The 26,801-nt window shown below is 47.6% G+C and overlaps 1 protein-coding gene across 1 annotated transcript; it reads right to left on the bottom strand.

Annotated features, from left to right (window-relative positions):
• Positions 1-546: 546 nt before the first annotated feature.
• LOC147708528 (uncharacterized) lies at positions 547-1,935 on the bottom strand. Its single transcript, XM_086925747.1, has one exon. It carries the CDS (start codon positions 1,933-1,935, stop codon positions 547-549), a length of 1,389 nt encoding a protein of 462 aa, XP_086781873.1.
• Positions 1,936-26,801: the final 24,866 nt, after the last annotated feature.

Genomic DNA, 26,801 nt, shown 5'->3' with positions numbered 1-26,801 from the left:
AAAAAATGGGAGACCGTACCACTGGGAGCGAAGAAACACAGGTTTATTAATCTTACACAGGAATCTCTAGAGATGGAAAAGTGTCTGTGACCCACTGGAGGTAGGTAATGGGAGACTGTTCAATTTGCAAGGAGCATGCAGCATCCTTTATAGGAGGTGGACACTCCCTTCGCAGAGAAGGAATGCAGAAAGTTCATATAGCTAGCAGGATGGAGATACGGATCACCTGCCCTTTGTCACGGAGCTTGATGCTGGAATGGGGCAGTCTAAGCCTTAGGCACATCACCTTCCTCTTGCTGTGTAGTTTGAACATGAATGTAACCCCCAGGCGAGGTCATCTCATTCCTGGAACATTTTAGCATGGGTGCGGAGAAAAGGTCAGCTAGAGTGCAGGTCGACACATACGTGGTCAGTGGAACAGAGGTGAATTGGACGCTGTAGTCACAAAGATGGTGGGGCACATGGCAACTTAGCAGATTCAGGTTTTATAGTCCCTCCTTTTGCCACGGGCAACACCTCAGTCAATATCGATCCGCATAAGCTCGTCTACAGCTTGTTTATACAGTATTGTACTATCTTCGGTCCGCGGGGGTGGCGTGGTAGGTGGTGTACATCCGATAGCGGAATCAGTAAGATTGTTATCATTTTCCAACCCCAGGAGACGAGTAGTTGCCAGAATCCAGAGCTCCAAGACCAGGGAGTTTCAGTTTCTTGATGGATTTCGGAGGCAATTCGGTGAAGCGTGAAGATAGCATCATATACTGACGGTGATGAATCAGGAATATACACACAACAGCTTGCGCCGATGATGCGGCAGGCTCCTCCCCTATCCACTAAGATGACGTCCTGCACCATACGATTTTGGAGGGCAACCCTGCGGGTGGCATCAAGTTCGGCAGAGTAGTTGGTCAGTATTCCTGCAGTCACATTAATTGTTGCTTCAAGGACTCTGGTTAGTCTTCTGATTTGGAGGCTGTTGGACATAGGACCCCAGTTCCGCAACAGTCCTTTCATAGCATCATAGAACTGCTGACCTGTGGTGTCTGTCTGGTCCACATCTGGCAATTGTCTTCTTTGGCGGTGGTACATATTGTCTCTGTTGAAAGCGGGTGGTAAGAGGAAAGCAATGTAGCACGTACCACTCCAGTCGGGAGGTAACCATGTATAAGCTTTGTGTCCACACACAAAATCCATTCCTGTAGGAAGGCGGAGATATGGGGTGAAATTGTCATAAGTCATTGTAGTATTGCGTACACTGACTCCTACAGGTCTTTTTCCTCGGCCTTGCAGACATAATGTACCAAGGCGTGGCGTGACAGAAATGGCAACTGTTTTAGCTCGAATGGTAACGAAAGTGTAACCCCACGTACCTTGCATAGGGGTGGACATGATGGTACACATTGGTGCTGAGTCAGAGGAATTACAGATGGTATTCTTGTGGGCATGGAATGTCCAAAGAAAGGGCTTGAATGTGGTAAGGTTGCCAGCGTCGCCACGTGAGAGAAAGACGTTTGTCAGGTTGTACATCAAAGTGCAGGTATAAGCAGGCGAGGCAGGGAACACTAGGAACTGTACAGTGTGTTGAGCTGCATGAGGTAGAAGTCCACAAACATAACAGTCAGTTGCACCCGCAACTTGATTATACTGGTGCAGCATTTGTATGAAAGTATTATTAATGAATTCAGAATGTCTGTTGAAGTGGAAATCAGGCCACAGAACATACGAATGTTCAGGAACTTCAGATGGTTGTGGGGTGTGAGGCAGGACAGTGTGATGGGCTGGAGCTGTTTCTTCAATAATCCAGAACACTACACTGAACAGAACAGCTAACGTAGTCTGGACAATCAGTACTATGGTCCGGGTACTGTAAACTCTCATTCTAGATTTTTTCAGCGTGGGGGTAGTACCATGGGTGCATGTGGCCTCGGGATTCATACCGTTCCCGTATCGTTGACTGTTTTCTGCATTGGGGGAAACATTGGCCGACCTGGATGATGGCCCTTGTTGATAATCATTGTTCAAGGGGGTGCGTAGTCTTTGTTACTCACGAATAGGACGGATCGTGACATATCCGGGTTTTGCGGACATTGGTCCCACATTATCGTGACCTCCAGCCATGATAGCTCTACAAGTGTCCCAAGAGTACTGCAATGTCCCTAATAGCCGCCGATAGATATTGGCTGCTTCACTAACCAATATTTGCCCCTGGTAACCCACTACTAGGGGTACCCAGGACCCTCAGTCAGGTTTTACTACTGCCCTGCAGCAATAAACAATGGAGTACTAACGGCCCTTTGAGCTGGGCTGGTTCTTCAGCTTAGCCTTGGATCGGAGGTAGTATCCGTCTGTTCCCTCGTCACAAAGTTCTAGTTCAGGTTCAGAATCTAAGTCACAGTCTATTGTCTGTTGTGGGTCAGAACTTCTTTGTGTACTTTCAAGTTCTCTTCAGTTATGGGATCCACTTTTCTGCAGTGGGAGGCGTGGACCCATGATTTCTTTCCCTCTACTCGCAAGGCCGTTCTGGTCCCCAGCAGCACCTGCAAGGGACCCTTCCAGCGAGGCTGCAAAGACTGTGTGCGTGCAAAGTTCTTCACCAGAACGAAGTCTCCGGGTTTGATATCATGTCCAGGGCCCTAAGATCTGTCTGTGACGGAGACCCGGACCTGTTCATGGATTAAAGACATTGTTTTAGTGAGTTCATACAGATAATTAGTCAACACTTCCTGGGGAAGGTCAGTCTGGGATTTCGGAGATGGGACATTCCAAATATTAATAAGTCCACCAAAAACTGTCTCCTATGGCGTAAGGTGTGACTTAGAATGTTGGACTGATCGTATAGACAGCAGAGGTAGAGCATTTACTCAATTCAATCCTGTCTCAGTTGTTATCTTAGCTAATTTTTCCTTCAGGATTCCATTATAACGTTCAACTAATCCTGATGCCTGGGGGTGAAATGCAGCGAGGAATTTTTGTTTGACCCCCAGTCCCTCTAAGATATGTTTGACTGAGTGGCTGATAAAATAAGATCCTCGATCACTTTGCATCAATCTACAAAGGCCATATCGGGGAAAAAATTCCTTCAAGAGTACCTTTGCTCTAGTAATGGCAGTATTATCCTTGGTGGGGTATGCTTCCACCAATTTACTGAATGCACAGACCACCTCTAAGACATACTTGTAGCTGTTACCTCTGTTCATTTGGATATAATCCATCTGAGGTTCTTCGACCTTTAGCTGTCACTTGGAATTGGGTTTGTCATACGTTACCGATATAGTGAAACTACCACCAATTCTTTTGTGGCATCGTCTTTGGTCCTCTACTAAAACAGTTTTTAATCAAGGGCTCCTTAATGATTGTCTCTCTCTCTCGAAAATTCGCATACGTTTGGTTGGCTTTCATACATTAAAAACTTTTTGTATGATCTGGGTTTGGCAAGGTATTATCATAATCCCCCAACAATATCAGAAATCTCTAGAAAAGGGCTCAAGAAATTATGCTTGACACACTTGGAACAATTGCGATTGGCTACTGAGGCAAGCAAAAGTTCAGTTCAACACACCTTATCAATTCAAACCACTTTGGCCATACAGCCCTATTTAACTTTTAATTTGAGTGGTTATCATAGGTTTCTGTTGACATGATTTAGGATGAAAATATTCCATCGCCTGATAACTTTTCCTAAAACAAACAATTGGTCAAAGGAGCTATCAATTTGCCCTTGTTACGAAGTATCCACTCAATCATCAATTCATGTGGTGTTGTTTTGTAAATTTTATAAACAACCAAGGAAGCATTGGGTAATCCGGAAATTAAAAATCTTGGGTTTTCGACAATGCCGCCCAGCTTTCCGTGTGTTGCAATTTTTGGAGGAAGAGTGCTTTGCAAAAAACATCGCTCAATTTTTGAAGTTCTGTATCAGACACAGGTCAAATTTAGAGTAGGATCTGTACTGTATAGATTGTGTAAGAACATAGCTGTTTTCTTTTTGCTTGCACTCCAATGTAGTACCCGAATATTTTTAACATTTAGTCTGTACTTTAGCATTTTATATTGTTGGTATGCTTGTCATTGATCAAATTTTTGAATTTTTTAAATTAATTATTTTAATCAAAGGATGAGTTTTTAACCATTGCTTTTAATGTAAATTTTAATAATGAACTTTTATGGTTTTTCTAATTTTGAAAACCGAATAAAGGAATTTGAATTGAATTGAGTTGAACAGTTGCAGCAGTGAGGATGATACCCTTTGACAGTACAGGTATTCCATGTGAGAGGGCCAGTTGATGTCATCAAATATATGCAGTGTATTGCCTTATAACCAACTTCCAGCAAAGTTCAGGTCCCATATCAAAGAGCTTAAGTCACTCATATTCCAAGACGAGATGCAAGGAAATTCAAGGCTGATCCGGGGGATGGCAAAGCCAATGTAGTTCAATCCGCGTGGTTTGGTGAAAGAGCTGGAGAGGGAGAGCCGCTTAAAAACAGATTGTGGCTAATGATGCCTTGCTTGGTTTGGGAGGACTCAAAATCCTGCATGCAGCGTTTGGTTCTCGGAGGCATAACAGTGGACCATATCAGGCAGAGAAGCCTGTCTCGATGTTCCTGCGCTGGAGACAGGTCCTCCCCCTCAGGCTCACCCGGGAGCTGCAGAAGCTGCTTTGCATCTTTCAGCGAACAAAGGCCTCGCTGTTTACGTTCCCAGGTGAATATCAAGCCGAAGGGATGTCCCCACTGGTACTTGATGTTGAGGTCCCTCAACGTATCCGTGACAGGCTTAAAATCTTTTCGCCCTTGAAGTGTAGCCGGTGCCAGATCTTGAAAAATTTGTATGAAGAGGCCATTGTACGAGAATGCCTTAATCCCTTGCACTTTTTTTCAAAATGGCCTCCTTGTCGGCGAAGTAGTGGGCTCTGTTGAGAATGTCTTCCATAAAGTCAGGCCGATTGCGTGGGCCAAAGACCCTATGGGCTCTGTTAAGCATAGGCGGTGAGGCTTCCTCATTCTCGTTGATGGCCTGTAGGAGCTCTGCTATGTAAGCCGGGATGTCCTTTCCTTCCATTCCCAGTGGAACCCCCCCGAATAAGCAAGTTGTTATGCCTGCTGCGATTGTCAAGATGCTTCAGTTGTAGGGTGATATTTTGATCTTCTATCTCTGTCATCTTCTTCCAAAGGTTTTCATGGTCTTCCTCTCTAGTGTCCATGGTGCGTTCAAGATCATCTACCCATCCACCAATCTCAGTGACCTCTCGATGTATACCCTGGAGACCAGCCTTGAAGTCCTGCCAGAGAGAGATGATTTCATCTTTAATTTCCTGTAGAAAAGACGCCATGAATACCTGAGTGATTGGCATCTCTGAACTGGACCTCCCTGATGTAGTGGTAGAAGAGTTAGATTCCTTCTGTATCTGAGCATTCGTTTTAGACTAGAGGGACGTAACCGGATTTTTCCGGGCTGCGGCAGACTCAGTGTCCTTATCAGCTTTACTTTTGGGAGGCATGGCGGAGTGCAAGATCGGGTCCATGGGACCAGTGATAGAAAGAAACCAGCCTTGGAAGACGGAGCAGCAGGATGGCAAGGAGGAAAGATTTGGTGCTGTTGTCCAGATGTGTTTAGAGCAATCATGGAATAAGTCTAGGGGGAACCAAACCTGAAACCAGAGCAGTGACGGATAGGGTGAATACGACAGGTATCCCACCAAGCATGCCAAGCGGTCAAAGTCTTAACCAGGGGATAGCAAATTTTAAGCAGAGCGTCCCGCTATCTCCCCCTGGTCGAGTGGTCCACAGCAAGGAAGCGCACACACCAGTCACTTTCCAGCAACAGTTGAATGGGGAACCCACCCCGACACAGGCCATCACGTAGGGTGCAGTATCTTATGAAGACAGGAGGGCACTCAGCTAACTCAGGGAGCTTCCAAGGGTCCTCGCCTTCAGGCAGGGTTACCAGCCTCTCCCGCTGCACCACAAAGCAGATCAGCCAAGCTCCTCAGTCCTCCCCGCCCGACGCTAGGGTGGGCAGGTCAGATGCACCCCTTCCTACTGGAAGTGCAAAAAAACAGGGGGCCAGCACGATTCCTGGCAAATGATTGACTAGCAGTTAGCAAATCCCCAAATATGGAAGGGGGATTGAAGTCATGCACCAGAAAGCGGAGCCACCTTCCCTCCTCCGGGAAAGAGCCGTGGTCCGTGTAATGCAGTCCCTTCTGGCCACAAGCAGGCAAGCACGACTCTAAGGGCACACAGCACTTCAGATTCAGCGTGAGACGAAGGCTCTCATCTCCTCACGGGGCTTGTCAGCAGCGGGATGGCCATCATTTTGTCAGGGCCACAAATGTGTCATGTCATGGCTGTCACAACACAACCACAACAACAAGCCAGTCTTGGACATAGTTATTTCAAGGATGCCCATGAGTCTGTGATAGATGGGCAGAATTGGGGCAAGCATATTCACAAGGAGCAAGGATAGCAGCCATTATGCCATGATTAGTACAAGAAAGCCTAACATATATCAAGATTTGCCATTATTGGCCATTGCAAACATTATGTAAGGAAGAGTCACCATTGTGCCAGAGATAAATTCCCTTTTGTTCTTCGCTGATACCAAAATGACTTCTAGAGTGAGAGAGTTTCAAGAATGAACAAAATGGCAGTCACATACTCAACACAAACAATATAGCACACATGTGTACCTATGTATAGAGAAACATTCAAACAAATACACATAAGTACATACATGCACACAACTCTCCCACCATCTGAAACAAACAAGGCCATTACCCGTTTCCACTCTCAGTCCAGCTTCTGCTCTCCTTGGCTACAAGACTTCTAACACAAAGTTACTAGATCCGTCCACTCTGTCTCCATCTGCCTCACACTCTAGCAACTCCACTCTGGCTATTGCTGGCACATTTCATTTTCTTTCTGGCCTAGTTTTCAAAGGTATGGTATGATCAATAGAGGGAGGTTTGCAAAGTGGCTATTCACCATGTGCCTTTGCTAAATTGAGAGTGGAGACAGGTGGTCATGCTGCAGGTACTGAGACTCGGTTACAGTGTGGGTTTGTGTGCAAGCCTGTGGCCTTGTGATTGGTTGTGTTCGCAGTTCCAAAAATACAGTGATTAGCAGTACTGACATCTTCAAAATGGCTAGACCCTCAGTAGTACGTACCGCATTGAGCTGCACTTTAGGGAGCTTCTTCCAAGGTACTGGCGAGCTACCGGTAGCTCTCTAGCTATAGGTTGGAGACCCCTGGTCCAACTGCTTTTATAGAGATTGATATTTCCACCCTCTATTCTTAGGCTAACAGAGCCATCACCAAGTGTAAGGTAACTACTTCAGTAGTATATAGGAAGTCAATACATATGCTACAGTTGAAGTTTTTCTATCCATTTAAGAAGTTTTGCTATCCAAAGGGTACTAATCTTGTTATCTCCAGGGTGAGAAAATCAAATGCCCTCCATCGATGTTAAAGTGAAGAAGGCCATAAACCGATATCTAGAGGAAGTATGAGTACATTGCAAAGAATGTTTGTTTTCTGTGGTGTTACACAAAATGATGGAGACCCCTGCAGAATTTGGTTAGGGGCATTCTCACAGATATGCAACCCATTTTGACTGTGGTGCCACCTACAATATAATGCTTATAGGTTGCCTCTGTTATGCTCCTAATTATAGTAAAACATCTCTTACAAGAGGGTTGAACAAAAAATAATATATCCAAGTCACAAAAATATTTACACTCCTAAATTCCACTTTTTAAAAAATTGCGAATATATTGGCCTGCACCTTTTTTTCGCACACAACAAAACAATGGGAGGAGGGTCTGAGGGCGAGTTTACCGACCAACCAGGTACATGCCCCAAAATACAATATTTTCACAACAAAGTATACCTGGGGGTCAAAAGAAGGGGGAAAGTCAAACAGAGTGGGTCATAACACCAATACTACAGAAAGGACACCAGTGAGGACATCATCCATGTTAGTAAATGCAGGCCAGGTAGAGGCTCAAGAGCATATGGAGAAATAGTTCCCATCAGAAGCCACACTGTACCGCCCTATTTTTCATCATTTGGGTTCTCCTTACCCAGGAGACAGAACGGCCGGTCAGATGTCACCGTGACCAAAAGATGTGATAAGGGGTGGTGTATTGATTACAGAAATTAACGTGGCTACTGAAAAAGCAGTGTTAAGGTAATAGGAGTGTTAAAGTGAGGGAAAGTAAAATTAGGTGATCGGGTGGACAAACAACATTTATTAGTGTCTCCCAATCCCTAAAGTTTAAAAAGCAAGTGTAAGTGCGGGTTTTAAATAATCACCGTACTTAATTGTGGTCAACATGTTTCTGCATTGTATCGAACATAGTTTCAAAATGCATTCTTCAGGACCGTATAAAAACACTGCTACTTGTAATAGTGAAAAATTTTTAAGAACAATATCACCTGAGCTTCAGGTACATACTCAACCGTATACTGTTGCATCGCACGGTGTTAGATCCACAAAGAGAGACAGAGAAAGAACATGAAGATGTCATATTCCCATGGATTATATACTGTGACGAATACACATTCACATGTATCAGGACAAACATTTCAAATTGCAGACTCACCCATATATGAGGGTTGAGAGGCTTCACCCCACCTGGCTACAGCGCAGGTATGAGGAGCACCGCTCTAAAAAAAATTCATAAGTAACATTTTTAGAGCTGAAAGTAAAGGTAGAATGAATTCACAGGGAGGCAGTTTAGTCAATTAATCCTTCAGAATCTACGTGGGTAAATGTGTGTAACGCCCCATCCGTACTCTACTCCATCGGTACGACAGGGACTTAAGGGCCAGGTAAGTTGAGAGGAATGGCGTCCTCGTGAAAATGGGATCGCTTTAAGAGCCAGACCCCATTGGTAACAGTGCAATCGCTTTCACAGCAGCGCGTTTATGTTTAAATTACCAATGCGATAGATATCAGGCTGCTAGAGTACACATTGGGCATTCAAGCGTTGATCAAGTAGTCAGACCTCATTGGTAATAATGCGGTCGCTTTTAAGGCAGCGCGTTTATATTTGAAATGTCAATGCGATAGATAGCTGCCAGAGTACGCATTTGACATTCAAGCGCGTTGGTGCGCTGTTCTAATAAAACAAGCCCCAGTGGTGATGGCGCGATCGGTTTCAGGGCAGCGCGTATGTATTATCAATTGTCAGCGCAATGCAAGTTAGGCAGCCAGCGTGCTCGTTACAGGCGGGTGCTCGCCTACCTGTCCGTCGATGTCTCCCGGCAGTCAACTGTACTGTCTGGGGGGGGCACCGGCGCTTCTCCAAGAGGACTGTTTTATGCTTTCTCGTCAGAACGACAGATCAGCAATCACGTGATAGGGTTTAATCACGTGATGCCGGGCATGCTGGGGCATGTAGTCCCAAACAGAAAACAATGGATAGAGGGCTGACAATGAAACAGTTTAGTCTGTGCGCAAGTTGTGTATTAATGAAGGAGTTCATGGCCTGAAATATTACCCATGGCACAATATTGTAGGGGTCCAGGGAGGTCAAACAGGCAAACTAGCGAAACTAACTTGCATTGCGCTGACAATTGATAAACATACGCGCTGCCCTGAAACCGATCGCGCCATCACCACTGGGGCTTGTTTTATTAGAACAGCGCACCAACGCGCTTGAATGTCAAATGCGTACTCTGGCAGCTATCTATCGCATTGACATTTCAAATATAAACGCGCTGCCTTAAAAGCGACTGCATTATTACCAATGAGGTCTGACTACTTGATCAACGCTTGAATGCCCAATGTGTACTCTAGCAGCCTGATATCTATTGCATTGGTAATTTAAACATAAACGCGCTGCTGTGAAAGCGATCGCACTGTTACCAATGGGGTCTGGCTCTTAAAGCGATCCCATTTTCACGAGGACGCCATTCCTCTCAACTTACCTGGCCCTTAAGTCCCTGTCGGACCGATGGAGTAGAGTACGGATGGGGCGTTACACACATTTACCCACGTAGATTCTGAAGGATTAATTGACTAAACTGCCTCCCTGTGAATTCATTCTACCTTTACTTTCAGCTCTAAAAATGTTACTTATGAATTGTTTTTAGAGCGGTGCTCCTCATACCTGCGCTGTAGCCAGGTGGGGTGAAGCCTCTCAACCCTCATATATGGGTGAGTCTGCAATTTGAAATGTTTGTCCTGATACATGTGAATGTGTATTCGTCACAGTATATAATCCATGGGAATATGACATCTTCATGTTCTTTCTCTGTTTGTTTGTCTCTCTTTGTGGATCTAACACCGTGCGATGCAACAGTATACGGTTGAGTATGTACCTGAAGCTCAGGTGATATTGTTCTTAAAAATGTTTCACTATTACAAGTAGCAGTGTTTTTATACGGTCCTGAAGAATGCATTTTGAAACTATGTTCGATACAATGCAGAAACATGTTGACCACAATTAAGTACGGTGATTATTTAAAACCCGCACTTACACTTGCTTTTTAAACTTTAGGGATTGGGAGACACTAATAAATGTTGTTTGTCCACCCGATCACCTAATTTTACTTTCCCTCACTTTAACACTCCTATTACCTTAACACTGCTTTTTCAGTAGCCACGTTAATTTCTGTAATCAATACACCACCCCTTATCACATCTTTTGGTCACGGTAACATCTGACCGGCCGTTCTGTCTCCTGGGTAAGGAGAACCCAAATGATGAAAAATAGGGCGGTACAGTGTGGCTTCTGATGGGAACTATTTCTCCATATGCTCTTGAGCCTCTACCTGGCCTGCATTTACTAACATGGATGATGTCCTCACTGGTGTCCTTTGTGTAGTATTGGTGTTATGACCCACTCTGTTTGACTTTCCCCCTTCTTTTGACCCCCTGCACCTTTTTTTAACAATTCTTGTTTTGAATAAGCATCAGCCAAAATCACATTACAGAGGTAATTGTCATAGCATAGAGAACATAATGGGGGCACAGGAAGTCCAAGAATACATATGATGCAGAATTTCATGGGGAAGGGGGCTCATCAAATACACTATTTCGGGGCGGTGCACATATCTCTCCCGTTCTGATTCCAAGGGTCGCCATGATCATTTACGAGGGCACCCCCTTTCAAGGTAAACAGTTTTTTCCATGAACATGCACCAATTTATGTTATTTTCCCATACTTCTAGCGTGGGTGCCTGCCAAGCCCTCCATAACTGGACAATGTTTCTTTTCGCTAACATGAAACCCAGCGTAGCCCACTGCGTCTGTGCTGGAATTAGCTCTGTGGGCTCCCATATGTTAAGGAGGCACCTCCCTGCCTCCGGCAACAAAGCGACCCCCAATACCCTGTGCATGATGTTGTGTATTTTACGCCAGTATGTTTTTAATATATTCACATTCCCAGATGATGTGTAAGAACGTGCCAATCTGACCACACTGCCGTCTGCATAGTCCCGAGTTCGACAGACCCATGTGTACCAGCCGGGGACCCGTGATGTAAACCCTGTGCAATACCTTAAGTTGAACAAGTCTCAACTCAGCTGGGATAGCAACCTCCTTTGGGGAGGACACTGCCGACTGCCAATCCTCATCGTCTAGTTCTATCCCGTCTTTGACTCACCTAGTCCTCAACTCCACAAGGGGGTCAGCCCTATGATTAATTAATTTCTTATATATTAGGGAGATCGTTTTCTCTGGGAGGTGGCCATCTAGAATCCTGTCCCCCAGGGGTCAAGCCTCTGGGGGATTCCTAACCTCCAGGCAGTGCCGCTCGGAGTGAATGGCGGATTTGACCATAACGGAAGTATTCAGAACCCGTCAATTCATATTCCGCCTGTAGTTCCTCAAACGTTTAGATTTCCCCTTTGCCCCATACATCCCCAACGGTGGAAATCCCTATAAGGTCCCATTTATCAAACCCTTTTGTCCTCTACAGCTGACCTAGTTTCACCGAGTCGAAGAGCGGGGTGGCCCTAGTTACTGTATCCTTCCAACCCAGAGAGTTAGTGACATCATGCCAGATTTGAACTGCGTGCTGGGTTGGCCCCGTCAAGCCCAGCTTAGTCGGCCTCGAGTACAGTGCCCTGCTGTACTTCCCCCCCCCCCCCGGGAAGGAGCCACTTATCCATGGCATAGCCCCGATCTGCGACCGGACCATATGTGCCATGATTGATAGCTGCCAGCTGAGAAGCCCAATAGTACCGTTTGATATTAGGGAGAGCGATGCCCCCGTCATACCAAGGAAGTGTGAGCTTAGCCAATGCAATACACGGTCTGCCCTCCCACAGTAGCCTACGCTGTAGCGTTTCGACCTCACGAAAATAGCCAGCTGGCACCACATCAAGAGTGTTCTGGAGAGCATAGAGGAAGCGGGGCAGCTCCATCATTTTAAAGAGGGCCGCCCGACCAAACAAAGACAGGGGGAGTCTCCTCCAATGTACAATGTCACTACGAAGTCTCTGCAAAGGGGGAGGAAGGTTATCGTGCACCTTTTTTTAATGGTTCTCATTCATATCTTGTCACCTTCTAAAGAATGCATGTTCCTTTCCTATTTACTTTTCTGATTGAGTGCTTCCTTTTTCCATTGTTCTCTTTTTCTGTTCCATCCTTCTTCATCCATTCTCTGAATCTCGTGTACTCTCCTTGGTTCCTGCTTTTCTTCATGTTTCCCTTTTTATTCAATCATGACACCTCTGGTACCTTTCTCACCCCGAACTCTGCTTCCAATCCTTACCTTATTTATTTATTTTTTTTTAATTTGTTTTTATTGTTGCAGAAACAAGGATAATATGCACCGTCATTTTGTCACTGCGCGGCATCAACATTCTGCCGCTGACAGCCACTTATGCAACTTTTCAAATTAGCAATTTTCTTTTTTACAACTTAACCACAAACAGGGTCTCGACATTTACTATTTTTCATAATAATATGTATCATTTTCGCTAGAGTATAGGTTTTCCTAGGCATTTAACATGGTACATTTCCCGACTGAAATCATCGTTATTCCTTTTCGTCAGGTTCAAACATCCCGCCTCCCCCTATGTCCCTTACCCCACCCCTATTCCTCCCTTTCATGTTGACTCCTCCTCTTCCCCCTCACTATCAGTATCTTCACCCTCGGGTAGTGGCTCACAGATCTCCCCCCTATATACATTCCACGGTGACCATATTTTATTCCATTTTCGTGGGTTGAGTCTCTGTTGGTAGACTGCCCTTTCAGTAATCATTAGCATATCCATGTTTCTACTCCATTGAGTCAGGGTCGGGGTAGTGCTTGCCCCCCAGTTCAGTGCTATGTCACGTTTTGCCAACATCATCCCAATGATCACCCATCCCTTCCCATGCAGTGTAAGGTCTGTCGGGTTCCATACATTCAGTAGGAAGACTCTGGGATCTGGGATCACTGAGGTGTGCAAGGTCTGGCCCATTGTGCGTGTAATTCTCCTCCAGTAATCCTGGATATTTGGGCAGTCCCACAACGTATGGAACAGCGTACCCTCCTCCCACAATTTCTCAGACAGTAGGGATGCTCAGCCCTCTGGATCCTGTGCAGTGTCGTGCGGGTGTAGTAGACCCTATGTAGGACCTTAAATTGTACCAGTCGAAAGCGTGTGGATATACCCGCCTCCCTGGGCGATGCCAATGCTGCATTCCAGTCCGCCTCATCCAGTTCCCCAACCTCGTCCTCCCAACGTTCTTTCAGTTTTACCAGTGGTTCTGGCAAGTTATTGATCAGCTTGCGGTATGTGAGTGAGGTAGCACTTGCTTCCATGTAGTCTGTTAGTAGCCGGTCCTCTAACGGAGCCGACTCTGGGACCGCGGTGCCCGGCTCCAACACAGACAGGAGTGCATGTCTGATCTGTATATATCTGTATGTTTCAGTTATCTCCATCTCGTATTGTTCCCTCAGGACCGCGAAGGAGATCACCCCATCCCTTGTCCACATGTCCCCCACTGTGGAGATCCCAATGTCGTCCCATTGGTCAAACCCCTTACTACGTCGCAAGTTACCCAGACTCTTGGCATCCCATAGCGGTGTTAGCTTGGTGATCACTCCCTCCCATCCCAGTCGCCTCTGAGCTTTATGCCACAGAGCCACTGTGTGATTGGTCGGGCCTATCAACTTCGTTAACAGACTTTTATTATATAGCGGGGCTAGTAGGGTGTTTAGGCCTAGTTGCCTCCTGTCAGCCATGTACGCGGGATCATTCTGTGCTGCATGTATCCACTGATTAATCACCTTAAGGTGCGCTGCCCAGTAGTACAATTCAAGGTGTGGGAGTGCTATCCCCCCGCTGTACCAGTCCCTCACCAGTTTCACTTGCGCGACCCTGGCCGGTTTATCTCCCCATAGTAGGCCTGATACTTGTGCCGATACCTGTCTGAAAAATGATGGTGGAACGATTGCCGGCGTGTTTTCTAGGACATACAAGAAGCGTGGCAGTGCCATCATTTTGAAAAGCGCCGCCCTGCCTAGCAATGTCAATGGGAGGGACTTCCAGTGTCGCACGTCCGCCTTGAACCTATCCAGCAATGGCTTTAGGTTCATGTCTAGGAAGGTCGCGTGTTCCCGGGTGATGTGGATCCCCAGGTATTTGAAGGAGAGGGGTTCTATCAGCAACGGGCAGTCTGCAGTCAGGGGCGGTGGGGTGCCATTTAGCATGTAGAGTACTGATTTCGACCAGTTAATTTTATACCCCGACGCCGTGCCATGTCTCTCGCATAAGGCCAACAGGACCGGTACCCCATGCTCGAGGTCCGTGAGGTACACCAACATGTCGTCGGCGTACAGGGAGACCCTGTCTTCCCAGTCGCCTCCCCACTGAATGCCCTTCAGCAGCCGTGTGGTCCTGATGACTGTCGCCAAGGGTTCCAAAACTAGGGCGAATAACAACGGCGAGAGTGGGCATCCCTGCCTCGTGCCTCTCGCTAGCGGGAACTCTCTCGAGATGTGGCCATTGGCCGTCACTCGTGCCACGGGTTCAGTGTACAGTAGCCTGACCCACGATATGAATTTCGTGCCGAAACCCATGTGTGCCAGGACCGCAAGGAGATAGTTCCACTCCACCATGTCAAACGCCATCCTGGCATCCAAGGAGAGCACCGCCGCTTGTTCCTCCAGTAGTGGAGCGCGTGCCAGTACGCCGTGAAGCCGGCGAAGGTTCATCGCAGTACTCCGGTGCGGCATAAACCCCGATTGGTCCGGGTGTATCAGGTGCGCCAGCTGTGGCAGCAATCTAGTGGCCAACAGTTTCGCCAGAATTTTACTCTCTGCGTTAAGGAGAGAAATCGGGCGATATGATCCGCAGTCTTCCGGGGGTTTACCGGGTTTTGGTATTGCTATTATGGTGGCCGTACGCTGATCGGGTGGTAGTCGCCCTTCCCCCAGACACTCTTTGTACATTTGGAGTAGGGGCGTAGACAGCGTCTCCGCCATGGTCTTGTACCACTCAATCGGCACCCCATTGGGGCCGAGCGCCTTCCCTGGGTGTAATGCCGCTATAGCAGCCTGTATCTCCTCTGTTGTCAGGTCCGAGTCTAGCTCGTCTCTTGTATCCTGTGGCAGAGTATTGGTAGGTATGCCCTCTAGGGACCCCACTGCCATTTCCCGGGTAACTACGAAGTCAGGGGAGTACACTGATTGGAAATAATCCGCCAGTACCTCCACTATCCTTGATGGGCTGGTCTGCAGCACTCCGTCCGGGTCCCTCAACTGCAGAATGGCCTTCTGCCCTCCCCTTTTCTTTTCTAGCCAGGCCAACAGTTTTCCGGCCTTGTCGCCCACGTCGTACACCCTGTTCGTTGTTGCTGCCATTGCGTCTACTGCCCTGCGGCGCTCATGGTCTGCGTGACGCTGTTGACACAGCCGGAGCACGTGCTGCGTGTGTCCGGTCGGGTCTCTCTCATGATTTTGTGTGGCCTTGTCCAGTCGGTCCTCCAAGTCTAGCAGTGTCCGACGCTTTGTGCGCTTATGGTGTGTTATAGCGGAAACGGCCTGCCCTCGCAGAACTGTCTTGTAAGCTTCCCACAAGGTTGTGTGGGAGCGCACTGACCCTGTATTCTCAGCAAAGTAAGACTTAGTGCCCCTTTTTAGTGTTTTGGCCACTGATGGCTCGTGAAGGTAGCATGGGTAGATAGGGTAGATGCGTTTGCGTGCAAGTTCATGACTGGAAAGAGCCATTGTCAGTGGGGAGTGATCTGAGATCCCTCGTGGATGGATTTGAACTTCGGCTACAGTGAGGAGGCCCCCCCCCAGTGTGAGGAGATAGTCAATTCTTGATAAGCTGTCATGAACCGCAGAGTAATATGTGTACTGACGGTCCCCTGGGTGAGACTGCCTCCATACATCCACCAACCCTTGTGCCTCCATGAATTTGTGTAGTCGGGAGGGCCCGGTGTTTGTGTGCGCACCGGGAAGCGGTCCATCGTGTTATGTGCCACAGCATTGAAGTCGCCCCCTACGATGAGGTCCCCTCCCGGCAGTTCCAGTAGAAAGTTCCCCAGCTCTGGGAGAGCAGTGGTATGCAGTGCCGGTGGGACATAGACTGACACCACATTGAGCGGTCTCCCCTCCCACCTCCCGTGTATCGCAGCAAAGCGACCCTGTGTATCGATTTTAGTGGATTGGACTATGAATTTTGACGTTCGGTGCATTAAGATCCCCGTGCCACGGGAACCTTTGGTAAATTCGGAGTGCACGACCATGCTGTACCCCTTTCTATCCAGGGCCTGTGTCGCTGTGCCCGTTAGATGTGTTTCCTGCAATAACACCAGAGCAGGATTCAGTCTCTTTATGCCCTGTATCACTAGCCCTCTCTTTATTTTGTCTCCTAGGCCCCTCACATTCCAGGACATAATGTTCAGCGGGATTGCCTGCCCCATAGTATCACCTCCTCCCACCATGATTGGACAGGTAGTGAGTCTTCATGCCGTGCCATGGTACCTGTACTCTACGCGCTGGCGCCCTGCCTATTGTGTCCTGACCCTGAAAACGAACCGAAACCCCAACTACAACCCTTACCCCAACTCCCCCCCTCCCTGCCCTCTTGCTCAACGGACTACGAACTGCCCGCCCCCCCAACTTAGCAGAGTGCCTGATCCCCCCCCAAAACATAGTACTTGCTCGCTGGGGCGAAGGACTCTCCGCAGTCGGCGGCCTCCTCCATGTTCGCGGAGGCCCTCAGCCCAGTGTCCTCGGCCGCATTCTCGGTCTGCGGTGATCTCAGTTCAAATGTTCAAGTTCCGGGGCTTACTACTCCCCCTCATTGCCCCCCTCTGGAATACCGCTCAGAGGTGATAACGGCTCTTCTTCTTCCCCTGTCGACTGCGGGCCCCGCTGTGACCCACCAGTGCGATGTTTAGAATGTCTGCTGGAGCGACGAGGGGCACCTGCCGTCCGCCAGCCTTCCAGCCAATCCTGTGCAGCCTCCAGGGTGTCGAAAAACCAGGTCTTATTGTCGTCCACCACCCGAAGTTTGGCTGGGAAGAGCATTGAATAAGGGATCTCCCTGGCGCGAAGTTCTTTTTTGACCTCGAAGAATGTTCTCCTCCTCCTGGCGACCTCCGCCGTGTAGTCCGGAAAAAAGGCAATCGTTGCGTTTTGAATCTTGATGGGGGGTGAGGTCCTCGCTGCCTGTAGAATGACATCACGATCCCTAAAATTAAAGAGCCGTGCTATGATCGGCCTGGGGTTGGCTCCCGTTTGACGGCGTCCACCAGGGACCCTATGGGCTCTCTCCACAGTGAAGAAGTTCGAGAGTCCCTTAGGTTGTAGATGCTGCTTGATTAAGTTCTCCACATACAAATCCATTGTCCTTGTGTCTTCCGATTCTGGCACACCTATTATACGGACGTTGTTCCGCCTCGAGCGCCCTTCTTGGTCATCGAGCTTATCTCTCAGTTCCTTATTCTCCTTTGCGATACGTTCCATAGTAATCTGTAGCTCTGATACATCCTCCACCAAGGCTTTCGTCACAATTTCCATGTTATTCACCTTCTCCGTCATCTTGTGGAAATCCGCCCGAATCAGTGTGATTTCGGTTGAGATGGACCCCACCGTCGCTTGTACCTGAGTGAGAGCTCGCATGACATCATCCAGGGTAGCCTTTTTGCCTCCCGTCGCCTCCACTGACTTGCCCCCCTGTGATCTGGCGTCCGGCGGGGGGGTGCCTGGTTTCTCATATGCGAAGCGGTCAAGGCGGGACTGCGTCGCGTTGTTTTTCTGCCCCTTGCCGGCCATCTTGGTCGTGGAGCTGCTTACGTCGAGTCCGGTCTGCTGACTCCCGGTCCTGTACACTCTTCTGGGGCAACCAGCCTACCGGGAATAACCGGGCCACAGTCTACTCTCCGCCGTGGCTCTTGGCGCCCCAGCCTGGTAACCCCCGGCTCGCCGTAGGCTCCACGACGTGTCGGTGTGTGTACCTCCTGGTCCGCTGTGTGTGAGGCCGATGTATGGTGAGTTACCCCCTCGAGTGGTACGGGACTAGTTTCTGGCTGTGGGTGCGCACCTGCCGCGCCCCACCAACGCCCGTCGCTGTAGGTCTCTGCCTCACCCCCCCGCCACCTCCGTGGGGCGATCGTCTCTCCTTGGTATCTCTGCCAGTGTCTGGGGATTAGAGTTTATGTGGGCTACTCGGTATGTCACCTAGGCCTCTGTGCCCACCTGCGCCCGCCTCACTCACTGTGCGCCTTCCCTCGGCGATCTCCTGCACCAGACCGGCCAGTCACTGGGTCCCCGCCGGGTCCACAAGATGGCGGGCCCTGATTCTGATTCCTCCGCTCCGAGCGCCTCCGCCCGTCTCCCCCAGACGCCTACACCGCTCCCCGCCACTCAGCGCGGGGGCGCCTGGGGTCGCGCTCGGATCTCCCGAAGCCTGTGAAGTGCCGCAGGACGTCGGTGGGTCACTCTTCCGATGTCGTCGCGGGCGGTCGTTTCCGGCGGCTCTCTGCCCAGGTCGGCTCACTTCCTGTCGGCTCGCCAGTCCAGGCAGGTCCCCGGCTCAGGATCTTCACAGAGGCCCACTCCGGATCTGCACGAACTCGCCTCTCCGGTCCCGGATTTTCTTCCCGCTTTGCCGTACCTCTGCCGCCCGGTCCTGGGCATCAGTACCTTCCCGCATGGGAAATAAGTGTGCGGATCACTGGTCGGATTTCCTTGGAGGCCGCTTCAGCCGCGGAGCTCTCCCTCTAAGCTGCCGCCATCATCGGCTGCTGGCCACGCCCCCCCTTACCTTATTTTAATCATGATTTATTTCCTTCCTTCCTGCCTCTCTCGGCTGCTACAATTCTCTCTGTCTGACTTTCTTCCTACTTTCCTCCATTCCTTCGATTAACATTTCTTACTATTTTTCAATTCGGAAGACGGCATCATAAGATACATTTTGCATTTTAAATATACAGCAAATATAAATGCACACAATGCAGCAATGATTTGTATATATCAACGTAGGATACAAGGTGGGCTGCTCATTCTTATATTGTACATAGCTATGGCAAAATCTGCTTCCAAACGTCAGTATTTCTGATATTATGGTTCTAAAAAAGAATGAAACCTTCATGAATTCATTCTCAACAAACATTTTGTACTGGTTTGCTTTGTTTTCTATTGATATTCACATTCATCTAGTAGTAACATAATTTGTTTAACTATATTCTTGTGTCTCTTGGCAATTGGGACTAGATTTTGAGCAAGAAGAGTTTTACTTCTAACCACTTGAGATTTCCAGTTCATTTTGGTGTCTAGAGTAATACCCAAATAATTAAAACTATGCACATACTCAATCATTTCATTATTAACTGATAGTGTTCTTTTGAAATTTCTATGAGGGTTAACCGCCATGTACTTGGTTTTAGACTAGTTAATTTCCAAACCTTTTTCATCACAATAACACCGAAAGGCATCAAGTAGATTTTGCAATCCTCTAGGTGTCTGTGAGATTAAAATAGTGTCATCTGCAAATAACAATGCCGGCACATGTTAGCCGCCCAACTTGGAAGAGTCATGCTCGCAGCCCAAGAGGGTGTCCGATATGTCATTGAATACAAGGAGAATAGTGTGGGTGCCAGCAGGCATCCCTGCCTCACACCTCTCCTTATGTCAATGCGCTCAGTCATTTCTCCATTTGGTCCCCATCTCACCCTGGCGTAATTAGCCTCGTGAAGATTCATAATCTGTTTCAAAATATTCCCAAGGACCCCTTGGTCTCTTAGTCTCGACCACAGGGCGCCTCTGGGCACAAGGTCAAAAGCCGCCCTGAGGTCGACAAAGGCCACATACAAATGTGTCTTCTTTATATTGATGTACTTCCAGATGATACATAAAAATCTGAACACTTGATCGACAGTGCTAATTTTCCCTCTAAAACCAGCCTGGTACTTGGTTAGAATACTGGTTTCTTCCATCCAAGCACTTAGCTTAACTAATACTTGGCGTGCAAAGACCTTCTGAAGGACATCAAGCAGGCTAATAGGTCTGTAATGGGCCGGGTTCATTCTGTCGCCCTTTTTAAAAATAGTTACTATTTTGGCGCCCCGCCATATCTCTGGAATTGGCGCGCCCCTTGCAATATTATTGCAAACACAATTTATATATGGAGCCCATAGCATATTTTCGTGTTTCCACAGGTCCCCCGGTATCCTATCCGGCCCAGGTGCTTTCTCGGATTTAGTTGCCTTAATGGCTAAAATGGTTTCTGCCATGCTAAAGGTCAGAGGTATCTCATTTGGGACTGACCCTATTTCATGATTGTCCAGTATGGGCTCGTTTCCAATCGGGAGGTATAGTGTTGAAAAGTGTGAGGTCCAGACTTTGGCTTTGAGATACGTGTCCCTGGCGGGGGTTCCATCTCTGGTGCCCCTAGCTATCATTCCCCAAAAGGATACCTGATCATTTGCTTTGCATGCTTCAAGCAAATCCGACCAAACTTTTCCATCCCAACTTTTTTTTGCCTTTGCAAGTGTTCCCTTATATAGTCTCCTTTTCGCCCTAAGCATTGGCACATCGTTACATTTTGTAGCCGCAATTAATTCCTTTTTAGCATGGCGGCAAGCCTTATCATACCAAACATCCCCTTTGGCTGAATTTCGCTGGCCTGTTTTCATTGGCTTGGTGGCTTTAGTTAGTATTTCTCCCAGTCCCAGAGTAATTTTTTCGTGGATCCTTGTAATAGGGATCTCATGTACTGGGACATTGTCAAAACGGGACAAAAGATCAACATACAGATCGTAGATTCTTTTTAAAGTGTTCTCATTCCCCAATACCACTGGCCACTTCAGTGCTCTGCGATTATTAGACAACAGTGGGTCAATGTTGGTATGCTGGCTAAGAGATCCTCCCATGTGGGGCAAGTCAAATAATGCCGAGCCAATATTCAGGTTGAGTGGGAGGTGATCCCTTTCAATGCGCTCATCCACTACCAGGTCTATTGCCATCGGCCAGAGTGGAATTGAGACCATTATATAGTCCAAATGGCTACTGCAGGCACCCCGCTTAAAAGTTGGTCTGCTTGGACCATCCGAAGGAAGGCGCCCGTTACAGGCTCGCAATCCGTGAGCCGCAGTCAAACACAAAATCTGAGCTGCGGCCTTTGAGCAAGCTACTGATGTTTTAGTTTCAATTCTAGGGATATTATCGGCATTGTCCTCCTGATCAAACATACTTTCTAAACCAATTATAGGTTAAAATTTTCTATTAAAATCTCCCCCGATAATAAACAAAGTTTTCTGGTCACAGTTCGAGATAATATTATCTAAATGCTCAATGACCTCTACCTCTTTATTTACCGCCGATGGCCTACTGTAAACGTTTAGGACGCAAAATTCTCTTTTATTAGCTCCCATGAACCATATTCCTAGAATGTCTCGGCTATTAGAATCAATTTGCCTAAAATCTAGCCCTGGTGTAATTTTGTCCAAATTGCTAGACCTCCTGAGGGTCTTCCTTTGTTTACATTGGTAGCGGGCACACTAAAAGATCTAAATCCAATTTTATAAAGGGGTTCAACATCCTAAGTTTCTTGAAATAATATAATGTCACCACTCTCAATGTATTCTTGCCACAAAGGGTCACTCAGATTCTTTTCTAGACCAGCAATATTCCAGGACCTCAATTTAATGATGGAAATACTCTGTAGGTCTGGAATTCATCCTTCTGAATTTATGTTCCCAAGCTGTGCTGGTGTCATGTGTTCATAGTTAGAGCTCAATTCAGACATAGCCAGGGGATCGCCTTTGTTTTTATTGACCTGATGTGCTCTTTCCAGGTCAGGGGTATTAGTAACTTCTAGTAGAGGTGGGGCCACTTTTTTAATCTCCCCACCTCTGCCAGTAAATAATTTGCTATTCAAGGTTTCATCAGCAACTTTATCGCTCAACTCAGAGTCCTTCCCCCTCTTTGCTGGCGGTCTAGTGACCAGCTGAGGGCAAGGAAACCAAAGTACATTCATTTGCTGTCTTTCAGTAAGCGTTTTATTGTTGTCGCCCACAAGAGGACCCTCCTTTACAAATAACAAGCTTACGTCCTGATCTCTCAGTCAATCAACACCTTCCATCCCATACAACTCTGTAAAACGATTAAAAGTTGAGACACCGAAGTTATTCTCAAAGGTTCCCATTGCCCCTCTTTCTTGGATTTCTAGGAGGTTTTGGGCCGATCGAGGTGCTGGTGGTGGATGATAGAAGTAGCTTAAATTAAACGTGCTAATCCCACTTCTGCCCCTTGGATGGTATTGGTCGCAGATGCAGCTGACTACACGCCTGTCCCTGAAATTTACAATGACAGAGTCCCCAGGTATGTCCTTTGGCCTTTTCCCCACCCAACCTACTCTGCGCGCAAACAGAACTTCGCCATTAATGTATTTAGGGAGTGGTCTATTCTCGTTTAACCAGAATGTTACCTTGTTTTTAAGCTCATGGTAGGTTTCAGTTTGACCATTTTTTAACTATGGAACCCCCGTTGATACAACGACGTACGGGCCGAGTCGGGTGGTAAGTCGACTGTTTTTAGGCAGGAGTTTTTCTGCAACATATTATCAGTGTTATTGGTGTCTTTTTCCATGGCGGGGTTTCCTTAGGCAAGATTTTTGTGTTTTTTAGCCTTGCCTGTGTCTCCTTCCCCTGCCTTCGTGGGTCTCTATCAGAAGAACCAGCTAGTCCTTTCCCAGGAGTCGTGGAAGTCAATCCGGTATTGACAGGAGCCACAAAGGTCAGGGTATCTGTTGTTCGGATTACCAGCTCGCCTGCCAGAGCTACTTTGGGTTTCTGAGCATTTGCAATAGCCGAACTACTATTGGATATAGTCTCAGTCAACATTTTCAAGGTGTAAAAAGTTATCTACAGTAGACTGTTCGAATCTCTCCTACCTCTCACTAATTTGTTTTGATCTTTCAACAAGGGGTAGGATTAAAGACTTTACTAGTTGCTCCACCTGTGCCATAAATCCATCAAATAATTGTGACAAGGGAATAATTGGGTCTGCCCCCGAGGTGCTAATTGGGAGTGGATGGGAAGTAGGTGGCAATGCTTCTGGTGTTGATATGGTGTATACATTAGCCACCCCATCTTCTGTTACATTGCGTGATGTTTTTGCAATTTTTATAATTTTGGGACATCTCCCTTTTGGACACCCCCTTCTCGTTTCCTCTTTGCAGTACCTATCTTCTTGTCTATGTTTGTCTTTGTGGTGGGGTCTGTGGTAGCGCTAACGGGTAAAACCTTATTGCTAGGGGCACATGTTATAGCGTGGGGGCTAATTCCATTTAGCCATGATATTTCTAGGGTGCTTCCTTCTATATTTTCCGAATTAGCTCCCTCGCTAATGGAGAAATTTCTGTTGGCATGACCCTCTGATTGATTTGGGGAAATAGCCAGCATTAGTGGCCCTAAGGAAGACCTCCTTGCGTACATTGGTTCGACCGAAAGGCGACGCTCTGTTAGAGCAATTTCATGTTCTAAATCCGAAGTCGCCCTGGTAATAAAATTATCCAATGTACCACTTATGGATCCCCCCACCCCTACTCTTTTCCCCCTTCCGGATCGACCCGCCATTGAACAGATACCGTAATGGTCCAATATAAATTATTAAACAATCACGTAGCAGCCAACCCTAGCATAAAAATGTATATCAATATGCAATCAAGAAAAAGCTAGCCCGCTTTCAAATCCCTGCAGCCAAGTACTGCAGTCCAGTTATGTTTAAAGCTTACTGTCCGGAAATAAAGATGACAATGGGGTAGCCCAGCCTGGCCTCCTCTGGCCCTGGGCTAAGCCCTTTACCCGGGCTTAGCCCGGCGTCGCACGCGCGCGTCCCGCGACGCGGGAACTGCAGCGGTCTTTTCAGCGCCGCCTGACACGAAACCGGCGTGTGCGGGGTCCGGCTGCAAGGGCACCTGGGGGATGTAGTCCCCCCCCTCGGCGGCCATGCACTGAGGTGAAGAAAGGCAGCGGCAGCGGGGGGGACCGATGGCATGCGTCCCCGTAACCCAGGAAAGATGAAGAGAAATGCCCTGTTGTAAAAGTACGTCTTGGTGAGTTTTATGTGTCCAAAGTTCCAATCAGCATCCGCTCTGACGCAACTGCAGCGGTCTTTTCAGCGCCGCCTGGCGCGAAACCGGCGTGTGCGGCATCCTGCCGCAGGGGCACTTGGGGGATGTAGTCCCCCCCCCCCCGGCGGCCGCGCACTGTGTTGAAGAAAGGCAACGGCATCGGGGAGGACCGATGGCAAGCGTCCCCGTAACCCAGGAAAGATGAAGAGAAATGCCCCAGTGGAAAAGTCCTTCCTGGTGAGTTTTATGTGTCCAAAGTTCCAAGCAGCACCAACAGGACTGCTACAGTTCTTAACCACAGCCACCGTTCGTAGTTGGCATTCACTCTGCACTCAGTTGGGAAGCCGTAGCCTGCAAAATTAACTATATTTCCTCTGAGAGGATGACAAGAAGTATTGGCTGTTGAGGTGGAGTAGTGCCTAACACCCCCTGGAACAGCTAGCTTCATTTTAGACAGCTGATGCTGTGAGTTCCATTTTTGGAAGGGGACCTATCCAAAGCCCCTCCGAGGACTTCGCCTCTTGGCGGAGTGTAGCCGTTCTCGCCAACCTTTGGGTGCCTAGCACTTTGTGATTTTTTTTCATTTGTGGAATTTGATATACCACGAACTACACTCAAAGGTATCAGAGTGCTTTACATGAGAACCAGTTACTTTACAGATGGACAGATTAATTTTTGTTAGGCACAGGGAGATTAAGTGATGTGCCCAGAATCACAGAATGTTGACCGTCCCTGCTAAGACTCGAACCCAGTTCCCCTGCTCCGACATCGACCGCTGTTTGGCCACATTCTCTCCCTGATGCTCTGATGCACCGGTTGTATCTGGCAAGGTAGGATTGGGATCAGAGCTAGGCCTTGGCACACCCAAAAAAGTGGTCCACATTCCCTGATCATCCCTTTCATGGATCATCTGGTTAGTCTCACTGGAATATGGCTGGTTATTTTTTGTTATAGTTTTGTATAGCATGAAATTGTCCCAAAGTCATTGGAGACATGAGCACCAGTTACACTACACAAGATGAAATTCATTTTCAGTATGGTGATTAAGTGATGTGCCCAGAATCACAGTATGCTGCGCTGACACTGGGGCTCAACCTAGTTGCAACTTCTGTAGCTCTGACCATAGCACTAAATTCAATTATATGCAACCCTCTCCTCTCCCCCAACAAGGCCTAGAAGACAATGGGGCTGAGTTGACAACTCCTAGCTGCAACTGAGGCCCCTTCTCTCAATCACCCATTCCCCCATCCATTATAGCCTCAGATGCAGTAACGGAGCCGGGCGGTTGACAGAAGATTCAAATAGAATTTGACAGTGATCTATTGACCTGCATTTTCCCCTTGCTCATACATGCACAGATGGCCGTACACCCACTCGCTTTATGAGAGCTCAGCCAATCCCCACCTCAACACTATCAACACTATCCAACTGGCCTTAAGGAACATGCTGGATGTCAAATTAGGTGCTCCTTACCTTGTTAGTCCTGATGAAGACCCAGCCCTAAGGCTGAACCTACTTAGTTTCCTCATTAGGGGTCGAAACGTCTACTTCAACCTGAACACAAGCAAGGACAACCTAATCAATGTGACAGTGTTCATAGACTGCGATGTGTTTCCTTCGGAACAATTGAAATTTCACTCAGGCCAGATAAGTACCACCATATGATAGATGTCACACTACCCTGTCCGGTCCACTACCCCCATGTTTTCACTCTAATCACTACCACCTTCCATCCCGCATTACCTAAACCTGAGCACCGAATTTTGCAAATGTTTTGATTTCACTTAAGTTGAAAGAGCAACTGCGTTGCCACTACTGAGAATCGCTATTTAAATGTAAATAAATTGCATACATTTGCAAATGTGACATCTAGAATCGGTATTGTAAATGCAAGTAATTGTTTATTTTCTGCTATAAGCAATTTGTGCTACTTGACCACTTCTTTACTGTACCGTATTCGTAACCCAGGTTTGGTAGCCCATTGGGTGTCCCCATTGATATAAAATACATTATAGCCTCAGGGCATTTAACTGGCAATGGAAGTGTCAAAAAGCACATTGCTGCTGCTCGTGGGGGGAGGGAATGGGGTTAGTGAGACTGGCCCAATATTACCTGCTCCCCTGCGAGGCCCCTGCATACAACACACCCTTCCTTGCATCCCCATGGTCTAAAAGTGATTGTCCAGTGGGGGACAACACTGCTTCTGGCGAGCACGCGAGGGAGAGAGCTGAGTTGAAAATTCCTCAAAGGCTAAAGTAACACCTGGACC

Source organism: Lissotriton vulgaris, chromosome 6 (genome assembly GCF_964263255.1).
Source record: "Lissotriton vulgaris chromosome 6, aLisVul1.2, whole genome shotgun sequence".
NCBI classification, from domain to species: Eukaryota; Metazoa; Chordata; class Amphibia; order Caudata; family Salamandridae; genus Lissotriton; species Lissotriton vulgaris.
Note: the sequence above shows the minus strand (reverse complement) of the source record. Positions and strands in the feature narration are given on the sequence as shown.

Bases quoted from the DNA above. Each gene is read 5' to 3' on its own strand.
- LOC147708528 (XM_086925747.1), bottom strand. From the start codon at position 1,935: ATGAATCCCGAGGCCACATGCACCCATGGTACTACCCCCACGCTGAAA.